Here is a 19,575-nt window from a genome sequence, read left to right as displayed (position 1 = left end):
GCACACACTGCACAAATATTTCCTAGTGTTTGCACATAATATTCTCCTACTTTGTTTGTTTGTTTTAAACAGCAGACTAAATCTTTATATATTACGAGTCAGGTCCTAATTTGGAGACAATGAGCACATGAACCGTTGTGTCGTGCTGTGCGTGTGTGTGTGTGTGTGTGTGCGTGCGTGCGTGCGTGTGTGAGTGTGTGTGTTAAAGTGAGAGTTGTTTATCATTTGCTGTTATTAATCTTTTCCAGTTTTTCATTAATATCTCTGGCTGTAATATAAAAATACTAATATCTCTGGCTGTGTTTCTCCTGAAATGATCTCCAGATGTGATGTGAGTCAGTAATGTCTCATACTCATATGTTTCTGTCTGTGTGTTTTATTGTAGGACTCTCAGTGTTTAGACGTCAGTCCAGTTTCCCCAGGATCAGCTTATGGTGAATAAGGAGCCACTACAGAGACTGAAGACACAGAAACACACAGAGATCACACTGACGTGTGTGTGTGTGTGACTTCACACCAGTTTCTTGTTTTATAGTAACGGCTCATGAAAATAAGTGCGGAAAATAGCAGCTTTGTTTCAAATTTGTTAGATATTGATTACAATGTAGATGGTGAAACACTTGTACGTGGCAAAGGTTAAAGCAAAGTGAAAACAAGCTTTAGACAATAGATTTATTGTGCAATACAGACAGCGTTAGGAAGTGTTATAAGTTTAACAAGAGTCTGTCTACAGAAGAGATGTTGTAAACTATACCAGCAGAGGAAGACAAAGATTATGCAAATAATTTCACTGAACATTTATTTCTGTCAAATATATTTTTTTATTAATCTATTTTTTATTATAAAACCAACAACTAAAAAACAACGATATGAGTGCGGGCAGCGATTTGATCCAGAAATCAATCCAGAGGGTGAGTGTGTGTTACACTAATCTAGTTACAAAGTTTATTCATGATCGAAAGTGTTACTTTTATAATGTATGTTAATATTATTTTAAGTGTTACCCAAGTTTACGTTTAATTACAATAGAGCTTTTTCTTGTTGTCCATTTAATAGAAAATAAAACATACAGTTTTTAAAAGCACGTGGATCTATGCTAAGAAAGTTGAACCATATGTTCCCACCACCTGTTCCTTCTGATACAACCCATGAGAAGTTTAAAGGCACACTATGCAGGAATTCTGTTTTTGTCAAACAGCGCCCCCTAGAGTCGCTGTAGAGTACTTGTATTTAACGGTACTGTCGTAAATACCACTCACGCAGAGCGTATCTTCACTCACGGCCTCTGCACTTCATAATAATAAAGTAACCTACCGCATTTGATGACTTATAACGTTTTTACATGATTGCAGCTAAATTACAAGTAAATAGCCTATAGCCTATACTGTATAATTTAATTTGGGTTTTTTGAGTGTAATGTAAACATTACAAAATGCCAGATGACATCAATAAAGTTACATGTATGTCGCATTATTTCATAACAATGTCCGTTATGATGTTGTTAGACATGATTATTGCAATTTATCATAGTTTGCGAATTGCGCTAATTTACACTATTTACAACGTGTATGCTTATTCATGTCCTGATAATTATGTCAGATATTTAACACTATTCTCATGATAATCGCAGGAATCAACTTTAACAGTGAAAGCCTGAGCGAGTGGGACTCTTGTCCGGTTCCTCACGCTGTCAGACTCTCTTTTCTTTTTCTAGACTTTTCCGACCGCGCTTTCTTCGTTTTTTATTCGCTGATATTATGCGATACTTCCTGATGCTGAGGCCGGCGGCTCGCCGTCCCAAAGTTGCAAGTCAGTTTTTCCACTCACAGGCACCAGTGGGGGATTGTCGAGACGGCCACCATTCAACACGAAAAAAGTCATATAACCATTCCAATAACATCGAAGCTGTTCAGTTAAGCTAAAAAAACTGCATAGTTCCCCTTTAAAAATCATGTGATCAGGTGACCTACATCTACACCACTGGTGCACACCGCCATCTAGTGCTTGAGTTCAGTTCATCTTTATTCATCTCCCGAAGGCAGTTTGGTTGCAGTCTTGTACACAATACAAGAAAAAAAAACTCCTATATGGATCTATAACATCTCTGACTACTGGGCTACATCTGAAACCACATACTTCCCTACTACATAGTAGGGCTGGGTAAAAAAAAATAGATTTTTCGATTAATCGTTTTTTAAAATGTGGTCGATTCAAAATCGATTCTCGAAGGCCATGAATCGATTTTTTTCCATATTTATTTATTTATCCATCACCCAAAAGCCAGTATTCGTTTTTTTCCTCTGTTCATAGGCTTGCAGCCTCCATATTACAGCTAATGCTGTGAGATTTTATGTTTGTTTTATCTTAACTCGTTTAATCCCAATTTTTTTCTTGCAATTTGAGTACATGCATTTTACTCCTTAGACCTCTCTAACACTCAAACATTATGCCCCCTTTGATTTTGTGTTGGTTAAGTTAGTGAAATATTAAGTTTTATACTCTGTCACAAAAGTGACCGGTGGGAAACACCATAGTCAGAATCATGTACGTCTACACGGTCCAACACATTGATAGTTTCTGGGATACTAATAACTACACTGAACAAAATTATAAACGCAACACTTTTGTTTTTGCCCCCATTTTTCTATGTACACAAAAGGCCTATTTCTCTCAAATATTGTTCACAAATCGGTCTAAATCTGTCTGAGCACTTCTCATGTTCAGCTCATGAAAAATGGGGGCAAAAACAAAAGTGTTGCGTTTATAATTTTGCTCAGTGTAGGATTATCAGCCAAAACCTGTTTTCAATTGAAGCACTGTGATATACAACGGTCACATTTGTGACCGTTAACAAATTTACAAGTCTTACGACCAAAATATATATGCAGGAGTATAATTCTCAAAATATATCAGTAGTAGACCCCTTAAAGAATATATGTACAAAATATGATAGTTCTATCATTAAGATGTTTTACATACTACTTTTTGTAGTAGTCTGAGGAAGACTACAGGCTTGTTCGACTTGAACCGGCGCTGCGCAGACCGATCGGTTGATGACATCAAAGTACCGCGAGAGCGATTCAAAAGCATAAGGAGCCGTCTGCTCTCTAATCGCTCTCGCGGTACTTTGATGTCATCAACCGATCGGTCTGTGCAGCGCCGGTTCAAGTCGAACAAGCCTATCTTCTTCTAGATGTGTAAGCAGGAAGTGAACTGATCTGGTCATGTGACCTTTCACACTAGTCACATGACATTAATAGACTTTAATCAAAACAATCTATTTTTTCATTTAAAAGTTGAATTTCTTGCCAAAAGTCAATAACAACATTTTTAGAGCTTCCAGAAATAAATAAAAAAAATGCGGTCACAATTGTGACCGGTGGGATTAAACAGGAAACATAAAATAACCTGATCCTGTTTTATCAAGGCATTCTGTTCTTACTTGTCCAGTAAGTTTTTAAATTTTTCATCTTGCATCAAAATCCTGTCTATTAATTATATGCATTTGACATATAGAGTTGGGTTCTGTTTTAATGTACCTAAAATAAAAAGGGTTTAATATACAGGTTTGTAGCTCTTCATTTCTTTTTATTAATTAACCACTTGTAAACTTATGCACAATGTTATTTTTTATATAGGATTTGTATTAAATCTATATTCATTGAGTCGAATCGAAAATCGAATTTAGAATCGAATTGAGTGCTTGCGAATCGAAATGGAAACGAACTGGAACATCTGAATCGATACCCAGCCCTACTATATAGTCTGAATTCACAGTACTCATAAAAGAGCAGGCAAAAGTACCCAGAAGACTTACTACTTCTGGTGAGATCCTGAAGTGTGCATCTAATGGACACTTTACTATCCAATGAGGGATTTATGAATGCCAGTGAAGCGATGCAACTGACACTAGCAGGTCACATGATAATAACAACATGGCCAATGTAGTACTTACAAATTACATTCACTTTTTTAGCGGTCGTGAAGTAATAATTTAGTCAAAATAAATGCCTACTCGAGAGTATAATAATAACGATAATACATTTAATTTATAATGCACTTTTCTAAAAACCAAAGCGCTACAAACTATAGCAAATAAAACAAATAAAATGCATTAGTAGTATTTGAGTTTATTGCTATATCAGCATCACCGGCTATTACATGGCAGACTCGTATCGAACATTTAACAACAACATTTCATAAATACAATACAATGAAAATAAACATTATAAAATTAAATATAAATATGTATATATACAAGAATATAAAATTCAACTTAGACAGAAAACAAACAAAACAAGAACATGTAAAAGATTTACAAAAATAATAGAATACAAAGAAACCTGCGTAGTGTACACAAGTAGTGCGCTATTTCGGACACAGTCCTGGTCTTCATTCACTATTACTGGTTTTAACTGTAAATCCTCTCACAGTAAATGGTGGAGAGTGTCGTCAACAATGAAGAATCAAGAATGGACACCAAACTGTTTGTTGCTCAGTATCTTCATGTTTTATTCTGGATGGTTCTGGATCACTCATGTTTTTAAACGACGACTGTAACATCATCTTACAACATTTCCTATGATAGAGAATGCTTTTTTTATGTTTGAAACTCTTCCCACACTGAGTACACTGGTACGGCATATCTCCGATATGAACTCGCTGATGTTCTTTTAGGTTTCCAGAATGAGAAAAACTCTGGTCACAGGATGAGCACTTGTAAGGTCTTTCTCCAGTATGAGTTTTTTGGTGGTGTCTCAATTGATCAGCTCTAGTAAAGCTCTTCCCACAGTCACAACACACATGATCTCTCACTTCAGCATGTGTTTTCTGATGCTGTTTACAATGATCCAGCCTGGAAAACCTCTTTCCACAGAGAGAACACGCATAAGGCCTCTCATCTGAATGAACTCTCTGATGTCTTTTTAGATCTGATGATGAAATAAACTTTTTACCACACTGATCACAGTTAAATGGTTTTTCTCCAGAGTGACAGAGAAGATGTTTACTGAGCGCCGTTGTACGATTGAAACTCTTTCCACACTGAGGGCATGGATACGGTTTCTCTCCAGTGTGAATTCTCATGTGTTTGTTAAGGTCTCCTTTCCGTGTGAAACTCTTTCCACACTGAGTGCAGGTGTGCGTCTTTTTGGCTTTTGTTCGAGTTTTAAAGTTGTGACATTCTTCTTCCACTTCATGTCTTTGCTGTTTCACTTCCATCCAATCTCAAATAAATAAAAACATTATATGGTTAAAATAAGCTCAAAAGAACTCTGATTTAATAGCAGAAAGCAACAGAGATGAGAGATTAATTTATTACAACTGCTATCCACCTTTTTCCTACGCCCCATGACGGTATGCGTGTATTGTGGCTGTAAAGTCCATTAAATTGTCAACAATCAGCTTAAGGTTTTCGCTATGAATGCAATACGCATTTACAAAACTGGGTGCAATGAGATGACATTATTCTACTCACCCTTCATCCATCGAACATTTAAAAGCCAATTTAACGGAATAAAAGCATTAAATTACTCCAACAGAACATGAATAACCCCAAAAGTAGGCAGCTAAATAAATTATCACGATAAGATAATGTTTCTTTTCATTCGGTATCGATAATTATTAAAAAAAGAGATAACTTTTTTTATACAAAGAAGACCAGTACAAAAAAGATTTGATTGTAACCACTGTATTTTTAATTTACCCAATTTATTAAGTTAAACAACAAGTAGGGCCTAATTTTAGTTTTAAAAGTCAAACACAAAATACAATTTAAACAAACAACATCTTTCTTATATATTATAAAGATGAACTTTTTGCTCATCTCCTGAGGCCACAAGAGGACGCTGTCAGGAATCAATCAGATTCATTCCCATCCACCACTCAAAGGTCACTCTCCCCGGAATATTAACCAGTCACACCTGTTCACAATCAGTCACCTAGTTACCCAGCCCTATAAAACACTCACGCACACCCCAGTCATTGTCAAGCCTCCAACAGGAGAAGACCGTTACCCACGATTTCCCGAAGTTTCCAAGTCTGCCAACGAAGATCCATCACGTAACTATACTCACCCCTGAATTTACTCACCTTTGTCTCCCTGTCTTGCTGTCTCCAGTATTCCAGTCTGGTTCCCTGTTTCTCGAGTCCTGCCATTTGAATCCAAGTGCTCCACGTGTCCACCGAGATCTCCCTGTTCCTCCCTGGATCTGAAACAGAAAAGTATTCGTATCACTGGACATTGTCTACCCACGTCCAACTCTCTGAAGAAGGGTCTGCTCACCTGGGATCCTCTGCACGACGTGATCGTCAACGCACCTGCACATGAACTTTGTCTCTGCACATATATCACTGTAAATAAACTCACGTTTGCTTTCACTTACCTCCGCCTCTGTGCCTGTATCCTGACAGACGCAATGAGCAAAATATCAATTTAAGGCATTAAATTGCTTATTTAAAGCAATGAAATGACATGCCATGCCTACAAAAATAGTGCATAAAGTGTAAACTAACATTTATAAATCAAATATAATTTTGTAAATAACGTAAACAATTATGAACAAAACAGCATTTATGCATAGCTTTAATTAATATAGAGAGCTGAAGCACCGATCACACAGATTGCACTTAAACATATTAGATGCAGTGGAATGAAATAACCCCACCCACACAAAGACTTAAAACAAAATTTACAGCTCATTAAGTCAAACTGGCGGATAAGGATTATTTGTATTGCAATGTCCGCAACACTGCTTTAAACTCCCATATTTAATATAATGTTTTGCCTGAAGAAGACCTAGAAGGGTCGAAACGCCTTTATAGCCTATTAAATATGGGAGTTTAACGCAGTGTTGCGGTTGCGGACATTAATTTTTTTCACTTTAGTAAGTTCCTTTTGTCCGGCACCTGCCAGAAGGTGGGATGTGCACACAAGGGCCCAGTCCCAATTCGCCTACTTATACTACGACCTAAAAGTATGTACTCTTTTTGTGAAGAAAAAGTACATACTTTTGAGTGTGTAGCAAAAGAGTAGGCAAGGGCTGCGTTCCAAACCGTATACTTCCCTACTATTTAGAATGGGAAAAAGAGTAGGCGAGCGAAAAAGTATGTATGAATCCAAAAAAGTAGGCGAGAATTACCTGGGTGACGTACTAATTATCGCGAGATTCGGACTTAAGTGCGTTCGAATATGCCTACTTTCCTACTAGTAGGCGAAAACAGTACGTGAAGGAAGCAGTACGTTCGAAACATCAGTATTCATAAAAGAGTAGGGGAGAAGTTCCCGGATGGCTTACTGCTTCCGGCCCGATTTTTGAGTGCTCAACCGATGGATACTCTTCTATCCCAGGAGGCCACGTGAGAGCATACGTCATTATCAAACATCACGGAGATCAGCGACGCCGGGGGTTTTCAAATGTGAGTAAACACGGTTCCTTATGTGTTAAACTACTATAGAGTAAACGTTTTAACTGCTGAAGGTGTAAAGTAGTTAGAGAGTATAGTATAGCTGTGATTTTGCTGTAAAAACATGTTTTGTATAGCTAGCTAACAGGGGAGCTCTAAGCACACGTAACGTCTCTAAAGTGGATTTACATAGCCATATACATCTTAAACACGCTTATTTAAAATGTCTATTTACATCTGAAAGGAAAATATTGTAAGTATTGACATATTGCAGATGAGCACATCACAACATGAAAAAGACATCTGTGTATTAAAGGCTAATTCAGTCGGGACTTTTATTCTGAAACCGTAGTCATGGTAATATGTCGAGCAGTGTACAGTAGTTAGTTGCGCTGCCGCTATCTGCTGTGTATGTGTGATCTGTGCGAGCTGTCAGAGTTGTTGATTCCTGTTCGTTCGTGGGGATTGCTGCAGCTGTAATATCATGATGTTAGTCACTGACCTACAAAGTAAGTCAATTTGATTATAATTGTGTTAAACGTAATCTGAACAGAGTTATGCGTCTGTGACATATGTGCATGTCCGGACATGTCCTGTAGAGATCGTTCTGTGTTATTCAGATCGGTAATATTATTTAAAGTGTTATTCATTCTTTATTAAGCTACATATCAGTGTTATGGGTTATTAATGAGGTGATGTTGGTCTGTTAAGATTTTATAATACCAGACTACTGATTAGCGTCATGTTTGTTTGAATGCTCTTCATATGAGCCATGATGTTATCCATATATGGGCATTGTATGTTATTGATGACAAATGGTCGCTTACAGCATGTATTTCCCTGTGGAATACCTTGTTTCTGTTCATTTAACTGGATGTTGAGTAGAGAAACGTCAATGATGCATATTAGGAATAATTATTTTTCATTATGTAACAGTGAATGCTTATTATATATTTAGTTTATTCATTCTCTTTATTGTACTTATCTTCCAGACTATGTACATCATTGAATATACCTTTGTGGCCCATTCATCTACTCCAATACAAAGAATTAATCTGATCACCTGTCTCCTCATTATTTGTGCTCTTATCGGCACCCAGAAGGGTTTACTCATCCGTCACCTAATCAGAACCTAACAGCCCACAGCCTCTCCAACAAATTGGTCCTTCGAGCCGGATAGAGTATTCCCTTCTGAAGTTATGGACTCTGATGAGGAGATGATTGCACCCACCTGGGAGGCACCTGTCCATCGGACTCCTCCCCCATCCTTCCAGCCTTACGCCATTGCCTCTGGTGGCTCACAGATCATGTCCTCGAGTTATATGCCTCCACAGCCTGTTGTATTTCCTCAGCGATCCTTCTTGTCACCTTCGGCAGCTGATTTCACTACCTCTGCACATGACAGTGAGCGACAGCATTTGCGCCAGGAGCATGCACAACTAATGCAGACACACCAAGCTTTACAGGCTGACTTAAGGGAGTTGAGAGAAGTCCGTGCAGAAGTCAGAGAATTAGTTCAGGTGGCTCAGTCCCTTAGAGTCGATCTCAGTAAAGCTAAAGGAGAGAACCTATCGCCAGCACAGCCGACAGCGTCTCAGTTATTCAGTCCCCCCGTGAGGCCGTATGAATCCACAACCTTAATGGAAAAGGGACACGTCGCTGAGCTTCCCCCACCGCCATGGCCTGAGCCTGACGTTGACCTGAGAACACGGGTGGATGCCCTTGCGTTGTCTGATACGGGTGCCACGATTTACTCACCTGTGATGCCAGGGACCAGGAAGTATCCCCTTTCCGCAGCTACTCAGTCACGCCCTCCTCAACATTACTTTCCTGATGTTTGGGGATTTCCCCCCCCCTCCTACCCCTGAAGAGATTCAAGAGTTGCTAACACCTGCGGGCATGTCTTTACCTGTCAAACGCACGTCAGTGCCTATCTCCCCAGTGCCTATCTTCAGCTCGGTGCCTGCTTATTCGATTCCTCCAACCTTAGCGCCAAAGGCAGAACCCAATCGACCCCTTCTAGCACCTTCCAGGTCTGAATATGTGTACAGAGGACCTACCCCTACAATACCTAAGTTCAGCCGGCCTGATCCGGGTGAGTTTGCCCGACTCCGGATAGCTTTAGAGAACCTGCTAGCTCCAGACGGGACGGAACTTTTCAAATACCAGATCTTAGTGGATCATCTTAGGCTTGAGGAGGCTAGAATGATCGCGGATGCTTATCTGAACTCCCTTACCCCATTCACTGATACGATGGCTGCACTTCATGAGAAATTCGGCCTACCGCATCAGCTTGCCTTAAGGAGGATCTCTGTTGTTCTTGAGAGTCCTGACATCAAGCGAGGTGATATATCTGCCTTCTAAAGGTTCTCTCTACAGGTACAGTCACTAGTGGGCCTACTGAGAACCTTGGGACGCGATGGTGAACTGGAGCTGAGTTGTGGGTCCCATGTTGCGCGCCTTCTCTGTAAGCTTCCCCCTGAGCTGCGCGCTGACTTTCGTCGTCATATGTTCCACCAACCCGGCACGACCCCTAATCTGGTTGACCTTTCAAACTGGCTCCGTTACGAAACATGGTGCCATAGCTACGATGCCGAGCCGATGTCTAAGGTCTTTCACGCTAAGCCAGATTCTGGAAAGAGAACTGTGACCATCCTGCATGGGGTTGGAGAACCCCCGGTTGAGACTCCAGTCTCTCGGAAGGGTCCCGTTTCACGAACTCAGCCTTCTAAAGTGAAACGTTATTGTCCATTCTGTGATAAGACTGAGCATTACCTGAGCCAGTGTGCATCTTTCAATAAGCTTACCTCAGACCAGGTCAGAACCTGGATTCGTAGTAACAACCGTTGTTGGCGATGCGCTAGGGCACACCATGCTGCTCAGTGTGACCTTAAGAAGCCCTGCAACCTCTGCCAAGGCACCCATCTCCGCCCTCTTCATGAGGTGAATGTTGGTCTATCCCCAAGGGAGGATTCAGCTCAAGTGGAGAAGAGTTGCCTGACAAATTCCTCTCCAGATCGGCTCTTCCTGGATAAACCCTCTGTCAGTGGTCGAGTTATGCTCAAAGTGGTTCCTGTAAATTTACATTATGAAGATCGCACCCTGGACACCTTCGCTCTCCTGGATGACGGCTCGGAGAGGACTATTCTGCTCTCCACTGCAGTTAAGGCCTTGGGCATCAAGGGTGTCCCTGAAGATCTTCCATTGCGGACAGTGAGAGACGATATTCAGGTCCTTCATGGTTCTTCCATATCCTTTCAAATCTCTTCCCTCTGTAAACCCCAAACAAGTTATAAGATCACTCATGCCTTTACAGCAGATCGTCTTAACCTATCACGCCAGTCTTACCCTGTACAACAGCTACGTCAGAAGTACAGACATCTGCGGGGTCTTCCAATCAGTACACTTACTGACGTCCAGCCTTTACTTATCATCGGTTCCGATCAGCCCCATCTCATAATTCCGACGGAGCCTGTCCGTTGGGGCGGCCCGGGTGCGCCAGTTGCAGTTCATACACGCCTAGGATGGACGCTTCAGGGCCCCATTCTTTCCATTGGGTGGCCTCCTGCAGCACGGCAATGCCTGTTAACATCCATGGATCCAATTCAGGATGAACTTTTCCAGAACGTTCAACGCCTGTGGCAATTGGATGCGGTTCCGAAGTGGGAGGGTAAAGATGTAACCCGATCCAAGCAAGATCACGAGGCTCTTCAGCTGCTTGAAACTAAAACTCTCACCCATCAAATGCAGGGTATCAATCGGTTAGCTACGCCTTTACTGCGGCAAAAGGACATGCCTTTTTTGAATGCACCTAAGGAGTCAGTCCTACCTACCCTTCGCAGTGTAGAAAGGCGTCTGCTGAAGGACCCTGTAAAAGCTGAGGTCTATAAAGAGGAAATGAGGAAACTCATTGAGACAGGAGCTGTTTGGGAAGCGACTCACCCTTTACCTGATTCGACTGAATGCTGGTATATCCCTCACCACATTGTTAGTCACAATGGAAAGTTCCGCATTGTCTTTAACTGCTCCCATCAGTATCAAGGACAAAGCCTCAATCAGTACCTGTTGCCAGGGCCCACCCTTGGGGCCTCGCTGTTGGGCGTTCTTATCCGCTTCAGAGAACACCCTGTGGCAGTGATTTGGGACATCAAGGCGATGTTTCACCAGGTCCGCCTTCTACCTGTGGACCGTCCTCTACTCCGTTTCCTTTGGCGGGACCTGAAGATGGATGAGGCACCCAGGATTCTTGAGTGGCAGGTACTACCCTTTGGCACGACCTCCAGTCCATGCTGTGCAACCTACGCACTACAACGCCATGTACAGCAACATCCCCAGACAGATGAGGCGATTCGGTTTTCGGTGGAGAGATGTTTTTATGTCGATAACTGCCTACAGAGCCTGCCTACTGTTGATGCAGCGCGAAGTTTGATTGATCGACTACGAAATATCCTTTCTGGAGCTGGATTTGAAATTCGCCAGTGGGCCTGCAGTGATCCTGGTGTGGTGAGTCACCTACCAACCAATGCCCGAGCTGTGGGTGTGGAACTGTGGTTGACGCAGGAGAAGTCAGACATCCCTGAATCAACGCTAGGTCTGAGCTGGAACTGGCAGACGGACACTTTGTCCTACAAGCACCGACCTGTGATATATAACACTCCTACTTTAAGGAATATCTATAAGGTCCTAGCTTCCCAATACGACCCTCTTGGCTGGCTTCTACCTTATACGACTCAAGCAAAGGTCATCATTAAGCAACTGTGGAACAAACAGAGAGGGTGGGACGATCCCAACCTACCACCTGAGCTCTTCCAGTCTTGGAATACTTGGGAGGAGGAACTCCAATACCTCCCTTGTATCACCTTTCCCCGGCCTTATGTCCCTACTGAAGTTGGAATGAGTGGAGCTACCCATGAGGTACATGTCTTCTCGGATGCCTCTGAGCAGGCATATGGAGCGGTGGCTTACCTCCGGACTACCGACCAGGAAGGTCGGACCTACCTGTCCTTCATCATAGCACGCTCGCGTGTTACTCCTAGACGAGCTCACTCTATTCCAAGACTGGAACTCTGCGGAAGTCTAGTCGCAGCACAGTTGGCTAAGTTACTTGAGAACGAGTTGACCCTACGTATCGAGTCTATTTCCCTGTGGACAGACTCTACCACGGTCCTCCAGTGGTTGAATTCGGAGTCCTGTCGATACAGAGTCTTCGTAGATAACAGAATCGCTGAGATCCAGGAGTTGACGGATAAGTGTTCTTGGCATTATGTAAGCTCTGCAGACAACCCGGCTGATGACCTCACTAAAGGGAAACCTCTCCAATATCTTGCTGCACCAAACCGATGGTCTCAAGGACCCTCCTTTCTCCTTCAGGATCCCAAGTATTGGCCAGTAATACCTAAGTCTGAGACCATAGCAGACAAGGTTGAACTGCGGAAATCTGCCTTCTGTGGGATCAGTACCTTCCCTCCCTCTTCTGGCTACACTGATGGATGGAACTACCACACCTGGCAGGAACTATTGGACGTGACAGCCCAAGAACTTCGAACTTTCGCTTTCTCCAGGGACTTCTCCACAGGCTGAGGATTACCATCAGGCTGAGCTCCATATCCTCAGACGGGTGCAGCAGGAATCCTTCCCTGAGGATTATAAAGTGTTAGGGAATGGAAAGTCAGTCAGGTCCAAAAGTCGACTAATTACATTAGCCCCTGAAATGGATCTGTCCAGTAGTCTGATCAGGGTAGGAGGTCGTTTGAGGAGAGCTGCAGGCATTGAGGACTCCGTTTTACATCCTCTGGTCCTGGATCCTAATCACCCAGTCACTCGTTTGATTATTCACCACTATGACCACAAATTACATCATTCTGGATCTGAACGGCTGTTCGCGGAAATACGGAGATATTACTGGATTCTACGTGGCCGCGAAGCTGTTCGGCGGTTTCAGCATGACTGTCCAGAATGTCAACGGTGGAGGGCCCGGCCGACAATCCCTAAGATGGCAGATCTCCCCTCTGCTCGCCTGCGGCTCTACAAGCCTGCCTTCCATTCTTGTGGAATTGACTGCTTTGGACCATTGCTGGTCAAACTTGGAAGACGTACGGAGAAGCGTTGGGGTATTCTGTTTAAATGTTTGACCACGAGAGCCGTCCATTTAGACCTACTCCCAAGCATGAGTACCGACTCCTTCCTCATGGCTCTTAGAAGGTTTGTCTCAAGAAGAGGGACACCGGCTGAGTTATGGTCGGATCGAGGTACGAACTTCCGCGGGAGTGAAAGGGAATTACGGGAAGCTTATGCTGCATTAGTTCCTGATATACAGCATCAGCTTGCTCGCCAGAGGATCCATTTCCACTTTAATCCCCCATCGGCCCCCCACTTCGGTGGAGTTTGGGAAAGGGAGGTGAGATCTGTTAAATCAGCCTTGTACACGGTTTTGGGTTCACAGTCAGTTCCCGAGGAAGTCTTAATGACGGTCTTGCTGGAAGTGGAGGCCATCCTGAACTCAAAACCCTTGGGTTATGTGTCGTCAGATGTTGCAGATGCTGACCCAGTGACGCCAAATAGTTTCCTCATGGGGCGGCCTGATGGATCTCTGCCTCAAGTCATTTACCCAGAATCAGAGATGCTAAGTCGCCGGCACTGGCGACATTCCCAGGTCCTAGCGGACCGATTCTGGTCCAGGTTCATAAGGGACTATCTTCCTAGCCTCCAAACTCGCCAGAAGTGGCAAGCCTCTCCTCCCGACTTGAAGGAGAAAACATTTGTTTTGGTTGTAGACCCCCAACTACCTCGGAGCTTATGGCCTGTGGGACAAGTCATCAAGACCCACCTAAGCCCGGATGGTCATATCCGTTCAGCTGATGTGGAGATAAAGGGCCAAGTTTATACCAGACCGGTAGCCCGCCTAGTCATCCTGCCGGCCTTACCAAAGGATGGTCCTAATGCTTCTAGCCCTGATTAGTGAAGTCGCCTTTCATGGTAGCAAAGATGCTCCACATCTTTGGGGGCGGCTGTATTAAAGGCTCATTCAGTCGGGACTTTTATTCTGAAACCGTAGTCATGGTAATATGTCGAGCAGTGTACAGTGGTTAGTTGCGCTGCCGCTATCTGCTGTGTATGTGTGATCTGTGCGAGCTGTCAGAGTTGTTGATTCCTGTTCGTTCGTGGGGATTGCTGCAGCTGTAATATCATGATGTTAGTCACTGACCTACAAAGTAAGTCAATTTGATTATAATTGTGTTAAACGTGTGTAATCTGAACAGAGTTATGCGTCTGTGACATACGTGCATGTCCGGACATGTCCTGTAGAGATCGTTCTGTGTTATTCAGATCGGTAATATTATTTAAAGTGTTATTCATTCTTTATTAAGCTACATATCAGTGTTATGGGTTATTAATGAGGTGATGTTGGTCTGTTAAGATTTTATAATACCAGACTACTGATTAGCGTCATGTTTGTTTGAATGCTCTTCATATGAGCCATGATGTTATCCATATATGGGCATTGTATGTTATTGATGACAAATGGTCGCTTACAGCATGTATTTCCCTGTGGAATACCTTGTTTCTGTTCATTTAACTGGATGTTGAGTAGAGAAACGTCAATGATGCATATTAGGAATAATTATTTTTCATTATGTAACAGTGAATGCTTATTATATATTTAGTTTATTCATTCTCTTTATTGTACTTATCTTCCAGACTATGTACATCATTGAATATACCTTTGTGGCCCATTCATCTACTCCAATACAAAGAATTAATCTGATCACCTGTCTCCTCATTATTTGTGCTCTTATCGGCACCCAGAAGGGTTTACTCATCCGTCACCTAATCAGAACCTAACAGCCCACAGCCTCTCCAACAATCTGAGTGATGTATGTGTGGCATTATTATAGGATAACGTTAATTCACTGTTGTCAACACTGTTGACATTAGACAAATGTGCTGTAAATAAGGTAAATAAACAAATCTATAAAGTAACTAAACATGTTTTTATTCAGACTGGTGTGAGCACTGAGGATGAGGAGTCCGGAGCTGAATCCTGGAAACGGTGCCATGGATGAGACGCTCCATCTCTCCATCTGCCCTTATCGCCTCAGATTGTGAAGCGCAGCGCAGCAACAAGCTCCGGCACGAAGGCACGGTCACCTCTGGTGATTTCATCAGAATAAAGCCGCAGAATGGGAACCTCTGTGTTGAGATGGCAGTAGGATGTGGGCTTCAGCGCCCAAATACATGCTTGTAGTTTGAATAAAGATTTGTTTCATGTGCATGCATTTGTTTATTGTGTGATGGTTACTTTTATTTGTTCTTTTACTCATTTATTCATGTTTCTTATTGTTGTCAGTATATAAAATATAATTATTTAATGTATGCATTAATTCATTGCTTGACTGACAATTGAGATGTTCACGTGTATTCATGCATAACTCATATGACAAAACAAATTACATTTTGCTTGTTTTATTAAATTATATCATGTTTAGTATATAAAAAAAAGTAATATCATTAAGTATTGGTCAGCATTTAATATTATTTTGTTTAAGTTTTGGAGTGGGCTAACAATGCAATTCATTCTGAGGTAATATTAATTTTTTATGAGCGATACTTGCATTTTTCGAGTATAAAGTCAACAGTTTCTCCAAAGGAGATCTTCGAGCAGCGGCCCGTCTCCTTGTGCACTGCAGACAGTAAACGCAGAGGAAAACTGTTCTAGGTTGTGCTGTCGAGTTACTGATGTTATGAAGTGTTAGTGCACCTGTCGCTCATATAATTTAAACTTATAAACTTATTACATAAAGATCATGGAAAGATACTAGTTGTATCTAACAATGAACAATCATAATGGCAAAACAGAAAACATAAAGATCATTGGTTTGTGTACATCATGATATGATATTTATACACAGGAAAAAAGAACAATAACAAGGCTAAATATCTTTAAATATAAATAGTTCTTCATAATACATTAAAAAATAGTTTTGTTGATATTGTCTGAGGGATGAAACGATAGGTAAATTCATCAAGAAAAGAGGAAAACTTGAAGGAGAAACTTTTTGGGTATAAAATAAAGAAATTAACAACATATTCAAGAGATAACGATTTTGGGGTTCCTGAAAAAATCGTTATAAGGAACTGTGGGTCACATTAGAAGGGTTTAAAATATAACAACTTAAATCAACCCTAAATGTATTCACAAAATAAATTGGCAGCTGTTTCTTCAACAATACCACAAAATGAGCAAGTTTCATCAATATCAAGATATTTACAGATAGATGAATTAAACGTGTCGTTCATCTTTTAAGTTGTTGCGCTTGTGATAACGTGTCGTCACATGATAACGTCAACATGGCGGATGATGTCCGGATCGCATTCATACTCAACGAGATTTGGCTATAAAGTACCTACTCTTTTAGCGCTCGTTAAGTAAGTAGGCCTACTCATTGAAATTAAGTACCTACTCATTGAGTATGCGGTTTGGAACGCAGCCTATGAGTAGCACCCCTGCGCTGGGTGCGCCTAGTGATGTTACGTCTGACACCGACGCTCCGAAGCTTGCTTCAAACTCGAACGGTCCTTGCAATGAACCAATGCTTCGGAGCTTGTATCATTACGTCACGTGAAAATGACATCTGAAGCAAACACAATAGGCTTGTTCGACTTGAACCGGCGCTGCAAAGACCGATCGGTTGATGACATCAAAGTACCGCGAGAGCGATTCAAAAGCATAAGGAGCCGTCTGCTCTCTAATCGCTCTCGCGGTACTTTGATGTCATCAACCGATCGGTCTGTGCAGCGCCGGTTCAAGTCGAACAAGCCTACTGGTTCACTCCTGTAGTGAACCACCTGACTGCTTTGACAGCCCAATCCAGTGTTGACAGGTTTGAAACCTGGCGGCTGTATTTCTTATAAAAGTGAAGCCAAACCATGGCAACACTGTGGGTTGTAGTCGGTTGTAGTCGGTATTTGGATTGGCGTTATTATACAAAAAAAAAATAAGAAATCGCCTTTCACCAAAGACTGTGGTGAAAATAATATTTCTGAATAAAAACCATACCATTTAATGAACACTTTGTCTAAGCCTTCTGCATGATGTACCCAAAGCACACCCTCTGCCAAATGTTTTTTATTATTATTATTAATTAGAGAACATATGAACATTGTTACATAAAAACATGCATCAAAGACAGAAACTTCAAAAACCCTCTGCTACATTATACAAGTACAACCAGTTACACAATCACATCCTTTACAACATAGAAAAATATCAGTCCCACCAGTTAACAAGTTAGAGTTCTGCTTCCCACAGCTAAACAAGATAAAGCTTTCACACATGATACTGCCCCGCTAAAAAAAACTGTAGAAACCGTTACAGAAATTCTATTGGATTTAATGGTTTTCATGGGAATTTTATTGGTTGTAATGGGAATTATAGTGGTCTCTACTAATATGTGTTGGGTTCTATTGGCATTAAATCCTAATGGAATATGTCCCAAACACACTACAAAAAAAGAATTCTGTAGTGGTTTAAATGGTAAAAGCCAATGGTTCCTATTGGTATTTTAATAGAAACCATTAGAATTTCTGTGATGGTTTCCAACTTTTTTTAAGCTGGTCTGATCTTCTGTCCTTGTCTTAAGAAATAATTACACACACATCATGCTTAATGTTTTATTATCAAGGTAAACACATGAAATTCATCAGTATCTGTAAAATTCACCTACATAAATGAGTTTCACAGCACTAACACTGTTTCAGCTTTGATCGCCGTAATAAACGGGGCGTTAACATATAAGCCTACTTGCATTTTATGGTTGTCAGCTTTGTTGTATTACATTTACTTCACCAAGAGATGGTGCTGCAATTTCTATCTGAATCAAGCTTCGAGTAATTAACCATTTTCGACACAATTGTATCAGAAAGCAATAATGCTTCGAAACGCTTCATTTGGCCATCACTAGCTGCGCCCCTTCCCCTATAACTGAGGAGCTAATTTGTGTGCATCTGTGTGAAACACGCATTGGAAAAAAAGAACGACAGAAAGAACGGCTCCCCTCCAGCCGCGACTCGGCTCCCATCGTTCATGTTTGTGAGCCGTTCAAAAGAATCGGTTCGTTCGCGAACGTCACAACTCTAGCTCCGAGTCTTTGTTTTGCTCGCCATCATTGTTTTGCTCGTAACAAATAAAAGTGAAAGTAAATGAACAGAGTTGATGTTTCGCCATTTAAACCGTCAGAATCGATTCTATACCGACTACCAAATCCAAAGCGTTTAATGGAAGCCTTCATAAAAGCTAAGACATGAATTTACGTGTAACTACTTGATAGAAACGGCGGTGGATTTTGTGAATCTGATAAAAGTTCATCAAGGTGAGTGTTCATGTCTCAAGATGTTTTACTGGTGACTTCCGCGTTCAGGCCAATATAAGCCTATTTCCCCTAAAGGACATAACGTTATTAGTTATTTTATATGTGTTTGAAATTTTTCTTTTTATAGCAAAACATGCTTTCATTGATTTGTGTTGTCTGTGATTTATTTAGCATTTGTGTTAATTTACGATATTGTGTATTTGAGTGAAAGCCGCGTCTCATGATCCTGTTTCTCTGAATCTCAGGATCGTTCAGCTGAATTATTGTGAATTATTGTGTTTGTTTGTCATTTCCATTCGGATTCTGTGGTGAAGATCAGATTCTGTTTCAACTGTTCAGCTTCATCATGGATGACACACAAACATCCAGAGATGAAGATTTGTATCCAGGATGCAGGTATTTCGAATAAACTACAGATTAAATCATCTTTAAAATCTAGTCAAGAAGATGTATTTATTAAGTTGAAAACTTTAATTTTATTGAAAACAATTAGACCAGCCAGTCTTTTAATTAAAATACAGTTTAAGAACTTATATTAAAATATTATGACCAATAATTATTATCTTTTATGTTATAGTTCAGTTCATCAGAAGAGATCAGAACCAGGGTCCAGCTGTGTGTCTATGAGGAGTGACGCGTCTATGCATAATATAATAGATTTTAAGAGCGAAGATACACAACATGATCTCAGGTATTACATTTCACAATGTACAAGAAGAATGTTTTAATGTAATATTTTACTGCATACAGTTTAGTGTTGCTCACACAGAGACATATCTGTGAAAGAACACAGAATTGTGAA

General features: G+C 41.2%; 3 protein-coding genes and 1 long non-coding RNA gene across 11 annotated transcripts in view; 3 read left to right on the top strand and 1 right to left on the bottom strand.

Annotated features, from left to right (window-relative positions):
• Nucleotides 1–19,575, top strand: part of LOC143715378 (NACHT, LRR and PYD domains-containing protein 3-like) — a 124,891-nt gene that overhangs the window by 96,593 nt on the left and 8,723 nt on the right. For 4 of the 8 annotated variants that reach the window (XM_077207112.1, XM_077207116.1, XM_077207119.1 and 1 more), the window contains one exon: nucleotides 19,351–19,464. In XM_077207112.1, the coding sequence (XP_077063227.1) occupies nucleotides 19,351–19,464 (114 nt within the window). Of the gene's footprint in view, nucleotides 1–18,530; nucleotides 18,774–19,078; nucleotides 19,170–19,350; nucleotides 19,465–19,575 lie in introns of those variants that run through there. The other 4 variants (XM_077207113.1, XM_077207115.1, XM_077207114.1 and 1 more) reach the window with 4 other exon arrangements.
• Nucleotides 4,283–19,575, bottom strand: part of LOC143715452 (uncharacterized) — a 29,330-nt gene continuing 14,037 nt past the window's right edge. The window contains exon 2 of the mRNA XM_077207268.1: nucleotides 4,283–5,213. Coding sequence (XP_077063383.1) covers nucleotides 4,453–5,213 — 761 coding nt within the window. The 3' untranslated portion in view covers nucleotides 4,283–4,452. The remainder of the gene's footprint in view (nucleotides 5,214–19,575) is intronic.
• LOC143715502 (uncharacterized) lies at nucleotides 7,079–15,673 on the top strand. The gene is made up of 2 exons (XR_013195776.1): nucleotides 7,079–7,416; nucleotides 15,405–15,673. It is a non-coding gene; the product is annotated as an uncharacterized LOC143715502 (long non-coding RNA).
• On the top strand, nucleotides 9,913–15,278 carry LOC143715726 (uncharacterized). The gene is made up of 2 exons (XM_077207470.1): nucleotides 9,913–14,615; nucleotides 15,103–15,278. Exon 1 carries the CDS (start codon nucleotides 9,913–9,915, stop codon nucleotides 12,982–12,984), a length of 3,072 nt encoding a protein of 1,023 aa, XP_077063585.1. The 3' UTR covers nucleotides 12,985–14,615; nucleotides 15,103–15,278.

The sequence above is a fragment of the Siphateles boraxobius genome, unplaced genomic scaffold (genome assembly GCF_051911475.1).
Source record: "Siphateles boraxobius isolate OS27281-9 unplaced genomic scaffold, OSU_SipBor_1 6, whole genome shotgun sequence".
Classification (NCBI taxonomy): domain Eukaryota; kingdom Metazoa; phylum Chordata; class Actinopteri; order Cypriniformes; family Leuciscidae; genus Siphateles; species Siphateles boraxobius.
The sequence above is the reverse complement of the archived record's forward strand: the minus strand, read 5'-3'. Positions and strand labels throughout refer to the sequence as shown.

Bases quoted from the DNA above. Each gene is read 5' to 3' on its own strand.
- LOC143715726 (XM_077207470.1), top strand. From the start codon at position 9,913: ATGTTCCACCAACCCGGCACGACCCCTAATCTGGTTGACCTTTCAAAC.